This window comes from Cebus imitator, unplaced genomic scaffold (genome assembly GCF_001604975.1).
Source record: "Cebus imitator isolate Cc_AM_T3 unplaced genomic scaffold, Cebus_imitator-1.0 Scaffold435, whole genome shotgun sequence".
Taxonomy (NCBI): domain Eukaryota; kingdom Metazoa; phylum Chordata; class Mammalia; order Primates; family Cebidae; genus Cebus; species Cebus imitator.
In genome coordinates this window covers 1,367,450-1,374,277 of record NW_016107750.1, presented here as the reverse complement: position 1 = coordinate 1,374,277, position 6,828 = coordinate 1,367,450, and the positions used below count along the sequence as shown (strand labels likewise).

Sequence of the window (6,828 nt, the reverse complement as noted above, 5' to 3'; positions counted from 1 at the left end):
AAAAAAAAAGGAAAAAAAAAAAAAAGAACCCCCATTCTGGCTGGGTGCAGTGGCTCATGCCTGTAATCCTAGCATTTTGGGAGGCCGAGGCCAGCGGATCACAAGGTCAGGAGATTGAGGCCATGATTGAGACCATCCTGGCTAACATGGTAAAACCCCGTCTCTGCCAAAAATACAAAAAATTGGCCGGGCACAGTGGCTCACGCCTGTAATCCCAGCACTTTGGGAGGCTGAGGCAGATGTACCACTTGAGGTCGGGAGTTCAAGACCAGTTTGACCAACATGGAGAAATCCCGTCTCTACTACTAAAAATACAAAATTATCTGGGCATGGTGGCAAATGCCTGTAATCCCAGCTACTCAGGAGGCTGAGGCAGGAGAATCGCCTGAACCAGGGAGGTAGAGGTTGTGGTGAGCCTAGATTGCGCCATTGCACTCCAGCCTAGGCAAGAAGAGTGAAACTCTGTCACAAAAAAAACAACAAAATAAAACATACAAAAAGTTAGCTGGGCGTGGTGGTGCGTGCCTGTAGTCCCAGCTACTTGGAAGGCTGAGGCAGGAGAATCACTTGAGCCAGGGAAGCAGAGGTTGCAGTGAGCTGAGATTGTGCTACTGCACTCCAGCCTGGGTGACGGAGCAATACTCCATCTAAAAAACGACCCATTTTAAGCCCACCAGAGGACACCTTATGAAGGCTCAGCACAACCACAGCATCCCCCCGATTCCCAGTGCACAGAGGACAGCAAGCTGAGGGCAGGGAGGGATCCAAGGATGGCAGTGAGGCCCCTCCAGCTCTTGAGGAGGCAGCAGGAGCTCCCCTGCAGCCAGGGGTGCAGGGAGACACAAGGCAGATCTCTGTGCTGTCCACTTGGCACTAAAGTAGGCAAGGAGTGTCTACAGACAAACTGTTGGCAGGCAGGACAGGTGCCCACCCAGCCCAGTATGAGCAATGCTCCTAGGATACTGTTTGTTGAAAAAACATTTAAATTCAGAGAAGAGCGGCTGGGCACAGTGGCTCACACCTATAATCCCAGCACTTTGGGAAGCCCAGGCAGGAAGACCACTTGAGGTCAGGAGTTCGAGACCACCTGTCCAACATGGTAAAACCCTGTCTCTAACAAAAATACAAAAATTAGGCCAGGTGCAGTGGCTCATACCTGTAATCCCAGCACTTTGGGAGGCCGAGGTGGGTGGATAACGAGGTCGGGAGATCAAGATTATCCTGGCCAACACAGTGAAACCCCAATTCTACTAAAATACAAAAAACTAGCCAGGCATGGTAGCACGTGCCTATAGTCCCAGCTACTTGGGAGGCTGAGGCAGGAGAATATCTTGAACCCGGGAAGCAGAGGTTGCAGTGAGCTGAAATCACGCCACTGCACCTCAGCCTGGCGACAGAGCCAAACTCCATCTCAAAAAAACAAAACCAAAAAACAAAACCAAAAATTAGCCGGGTGTGGTGATGCGTGCCTGTAATTCTATAATTACAGCTACTTGGGAGGCTAAAGCAGAACTGCTTGAACCTGGGAGTCAGATGTTGCAGTGAGCCAAGATTGTGCCACTACACTCCAGCATGGGTGATATACTGAGACTCTGTCCCAGAAAAACAAAAAAGAGAAGAGGGAGACAGACCCCAAAGTTTTCCGTCCTGTTATGGGCAAGTGTGACCTTCTCCTGGCACTCATGGTCGGAGACTCAACAATGTCCTAAGAAGATGGGGAGATGAGGAGAAGGGGAGACGAGGAGAGTGGAAGAGGAGCAGAGACGAGGTCACCCAAGAGCACCTCCTCTGGCACCTAAGCCCTGTGGCTGCCCCTGCCTGTCTCCCTGTCTTGGGCAGTCTAGTATGTTCCTTCTCTGTGCTCCACACCAGGGGCTGGGAGCACTCATCACTCATTCCATCTCGCTCCACCACTTTTTTTTTTTTTTTCCCGTGACAGTTTTGCTCTGTCGCCAGGCTGGAATGCAGTGGCAAGGTCTCGGCTCACCACAACCTCTGACTCCCTGATTCGAGCCATTCTCCTGCCTCAGCCACCTGAGTAGCAGAGATTACAGGCACGAGCCACCATGCCCAGCTAATTTTTGTATTTTTGTTTTGTTTTGAGACAAAGTCTTGCTCTGTCACCCAGGCTGGAATGCAGTGGCGCAATCTTGGCTCACTGCAACCGCCACCTCCTGAGTTCAAGCAATTTTCCTGCCTCTGCCTTCTAAGTAGCTAGGACTACAGGCACCCACCATCATGCCCGGCTAATTTTTGTATTTTTAGTAGAGACGGGGTTTCACCATGTTGGCCAGGATGGTCTTGATCTCTTCACTTTGTGATCTGCCTGCCTTGGCCTCCTGAAGTATTGGGATTGCAGGTGTCAGCTACTGTGCCTGGCATCTCACTCCGCCAAATCTGGGCCTGGCAGATGACACTCCCTGGTCAGAGTGGCCTGAAGTCTCACAGGGGGCTGCTGCTGGCTCACCTTTGGGAGCAGTCACACACCTTTCCAGAACTGCATGACGAATCCTGGCCCATTTTCGAATGGGCTAACAGGCTTGAAGAGGGCATGTGACGCCCCAGGTCTCTCGGCTGAGTGCCTGCCCTGGGATTCACACCCAGGACTATCAGCTTACTGTGCCGAGTGCACATCAGGGCTGCAGGGGCAGGATGGACAGAAACCACTCACCCTAAAAGCTTCTGCCAAAGCAGTGGCGCCATCATTCTCCAGACGGTTTCTGCCAGCTACAAAGACCTTCAGGGCCAGAGGCTTGCCTTGGGCACTGGATTTCCGGTGACACTCGGTCAGAGCTGCAGCCAGGATCTGTGGGAAAAGGCAAGGGGCCCAGGCCGTGGGCAAGAGCCCTAGCGGGGCGGCCACTGCTGCTCAACTGCTCTTCCACATCCCAGGCATTCAGGCAAAGCACTGAAAAACAGAGACTGACTGATGGGAATCAGAGCCCATGGTCAATGAGACATAAAAGAATCATGAGTGAGTGTACCAGGAGAGAAGTGATGTTTGCAGAGCACCTGCTAGGGCCTGGGCACCCTCAGCAAGGTATTTGCATACTTTCTCACTTCAACCTCGACACCAGCCTGGGAGACAGGCAGGACCGGTCATACTTTGTAGATGAGGAAGCTGAGGCTCTGAGAGGTGAGTGAATCGGCCAAGGTCACCTGGCAAATACTCAGCAAAGCTGCACGTGGTGGGTATGTTGGCCTAACTCCTGGCATGAGACTGCACACAGCTGTCCTTGAGGAACAGAAGGGCCAGCATCTGCCTGACTTCATGCTGGCGATGCTGGATCATGCACATACTCAAGGTAGAGATATCAAACTTCTGCCACAGGCCAGCCTCTCAGGAAGATACTCAGCAGCAGCAGCTGACTGCTAGGTCACCCCCATTCTCCCCGATTCCCTGGAAGCCATGTGGGGAGGGCCTTAGCTCCTGTGGGAGTCCAACTTGGGTCTGGATAGTTCCCAAGCATTGGGCCCCACCTCTTACCCTGCCAACTCCTCTGGGCCCTCCTATTCTCATGGTGCATGGTGCAGAGACTGCACTAAACACATACTACCCAGAAGGAAAAGATTCCAAAGGACCTACAGGCCTTAGTTAGACACCCAGACCATGGTGTCTGAGCTCCCAAGAGGCACAGATCAGCAAGGCCAGGACCCAGAAACCTAATCAAATCAGTGGTCAGGGAGGCTCAGAGAACCATCTGTCAAACTCTAGGGTGAGTCTGCCTGCCTGTGAGGCCCTCTGGCCCTGGGATTCAAAACTCATTCCCCAACTCATCCCACTGCAAGTACAGGACAGGCTAGACAAGCCTTGGCCAGTAGGAAAGTCCCCTGAGTATCAGTTTCTAGGCACTGCTGGATGGGAGAAGGGAAGTAATGGAAGGAAAACCGAAGCATTTGGCTGGAGTCTCCGGCTCTCCCAGCATATCCTACTCATTCTAGGTTGGGCTGCACCTGCTTTCTGTGCTGATGCAAACATTTTTAGATCTTTTTTTCTTTTTTTTTGAGACGGAGTTTTGCTCTTGTTGCCCAAGCTGGAGTGCAGTGGCGCCATCTCGGCTCACCGCAACCTCTGCCTTGCGGGTTCAAGCAATTCTCCTGCCTCAGCCTCCCGAGTAGCTGGGACTACAGGTGCCCACCACCATGCCCAGCTAATTTTTGTATTTTTAGTAGAGATGGGATTTTACCATGTTGGCCAGGCTGGTCTCAAACTCCTGACCTCAGGTGATCCACCTGCCTTGGCCTCCCAAAGTGCTGGGATTACAGGCGTGAGCCACTGCACTTGGCCCATTTTTATATCTTAACACAGGGACAGCTTATTGCCCAAGTGGACTTTGGGGAGGGCTGGCTAAGGCAGGCACAGAGCCTGCCCCTACTCACCCTTACATCAGGCAGAGGGCCACAGGCACCCTCTGCAGGATAGGCCACTCTAGCTCCTCAGCCTGGGCTCCATGGGCCTCACAGCACCGGCTATGTGATCCACCCCACCCCACCTCTCTAAGCCTATGCTGAATCACGTGGAAAAATGGGGATGGCACCACCCCCCTTTCAGTGGGGATGGGAAAGTTAAGGTACTGCATATTCAAATAAGATGTCTCCAACTGCTGTTAGTTCCATGTCCCCAGCCCCTATCCTCCCTTTGGTCAGAAGTGTGTGTAGGGGTTGCAGCCTGGGACTCAGTGTTCTCCAACCCTGGGTCTAAAGGCACCAGGATGGAGCTGAAGAGAACAGGGCAGGCCACTCTCGATGCAGGTTCTGGGAAGAAAGACGCTCCACCCTACACTGACCAGCCCAACTTGAAGCTCTAAACTGACCCTGCCTGGGGACAGCCCCCAGGCAAGGCCCTGTCCAGGAATAAAGGTGAGCTGTGACTGTTCCTCCATGAGCAGACACTCTTTTCACGCTTCTTCCTCAACCTGTGTGCCAGGCTCTGCCAGCTGCTCTGAGGGTACAGTGAGTGTAGGGATGCTCCAAGACCTGACTTTTGCAGAACCAGCAGGTATGCAGCAGCACTCTCTCTGCATTGCCAAGCCAACCCAAGAAGTTGGGATGGTTGCTTGGCAACCCACTCTCATGGACACCTCTATCCTCTGGCCGTAGGCTGCTGCCTTTGAGGCCTTTCTCTTTTGAAAACAGCTGACCATCCCAGATGGTGGTGGCCAAGGGCCAGGGCACATAGGTCAGATGGATGTGGATGGAGCAGGGGACTCTGCTGGGAGGGCGCCGCCATACCCACCTTGCCGCCACCAATGCCCATGCCACAGTTGTTGAGCTTGAGTTCACGCAAGGTGAAACAGGCTGAGCTCTTGAGCAGGGCTTCGAAGCCTTGCACGCCGTCGGGCCCAAATGCGTTGTCACTTAAGTCCAGTTCCACCAGCTGGGCCCCAGCTGTGATGAGTCCTTCCCCTAGTGAGATCTGGGCACAGAGGAAGCTCGTGTCAGTTTCATAGACACTCAGCAGGTGCTGCTTCTGTGCTAGGCCCAGCTCTGCCTTCTGAGGACACCCCGGCTAATAAAAAACTGGCATAGACACGAACCATTTCGGTATTCTCAAGACTAGAAACCCTGCAAAGGGCTCCTAACAGATGGAGACTGGGGTGTGTGTATGCATGGGATGGCCTGGGAAAGCTCTTTCTAAGAAGTGGCATTTGAGCTTAGTCTGGAGAGAATCAGCTAGTCAACATGAAAAGATTCCAGGCAGCTGCAAAAACAGGAGCAGAGACATAGGCATGAAGCAGCAGGCTGTGAACCTGGGGGCAAGCTGTGGGAGGGCTTTAGAAGAGGCCATGGCGTGGGCTTTGGATGGAAGGGAAGTGAGGGGTCAGATCAGGCAAGAGTCTTGAATGCCAGGCCAAGGACTGTGAACCTCAGCCTGCAAGCACTAGGTTTTGAAGTGGCTGAGGGATGTGGAAGAAACTTCCCCGGACCTGAGGAGAGCACATGGACAGGTGGGGGGCTGGTGTGCCCACCCAGGAGTGTAAGGCAGTGACACTGGCAACAGACAGGGGACCTGCTGGCCGGTGTGACAAGTGCAGGAGAGGAGCTGCCTGTTCATGGAGCAGGGGACATGCAGGAGCTGGTGGTTCCCTGGATGTACAGGAAGAGGGAGGAGGGAACCACAAATGCCTCCAGGGTTTCTGATGTTGACTGGCAGATGGAGGTGGCCATCTCCAAGCCACGGCCAGGGACCAGCTTTGGCAGGTGGATTCGGAGCTCTCCTGGAAACCTCTTGGGCTGGGGAGAGCTACACTCCTAAGCCCCCAGGAGAAATGGTCAGAGGAGAGGAGGCCCTGCCAGAGACTTGGGGCAGAAATGGGGCTGGGCAGGTGGTCCATGGCGGCAGGAATAAGGAAGGGAGACTCTCTGCCCTCGCCCTGGCCACAGGCATGGAAGCTGAGGCAGTTTCTACCGTCCTCCCACCACTCAGCAAGCAAAAGGCAGCGAGTCCGCTGGTTGCCTGGCACACAGAAGTCCTAGCCCCTGGCCATCTGGCCCCAACTGACCTCCAGCCCTGAAGAGGCAGAGCTGCTCAAATACCCTGTGCCTACTCCACTTCGTGCCATCTTCTGACCCCAAATTCTCTTATCCCCCTCTTAAGATTTGTTTTTATCACTGGGAACATAGAGCTAAGAATACTTTCTTTCCTCATTCCTGTAAGGTCAAGTAAAAGAAAACAAAAACCAAATAGATACCTTCTGAAAGCTCAGGAAAATTAAATCCTAAAATTTAGGCAAAACCTGCACAACGAGAATTCCACAGTGAGTATGCAAAATGGAATTTTCTTCACCATCTTTTCTGACTTGAAATTCTTTTTTTTTTTTTTTTTTT

At 53.0% G+C, this 6,828-nt stretch overlaps 1 protein-coding gene across 2 annotated transcripts in view; it reads right to left on the bottom strand.

The window, feature by feature from the left end:
• RANGAP1 (Ran GTPase activating protein 1) overlaps positions 1–6,828 on the bottom strand; it is a 46,109-nt gene that overhangs the window by 16,167 nt on the left and 23,114 nt on the right. The window contains exons 5-6 of one of the 2 annotated variants that reach the window (XM_017510358.2): positions 5,237–5,416; positions 2,672–2,806 (exon numbers count right to left, since the gene is read on the bottom strand). In XM_017510358.2, the coding sequence (XP_017365847.1) occupies positions 2,672–2,806; positions 5,237–5,416 (315 nt within the window). The remainder of the gene's footprint in view (positions 1–2,671; positions 2,807–5,236; positions 5,417–6,828) is intronic. The other variant, XM_017510359.2, reaches the window with a different exon arrangement.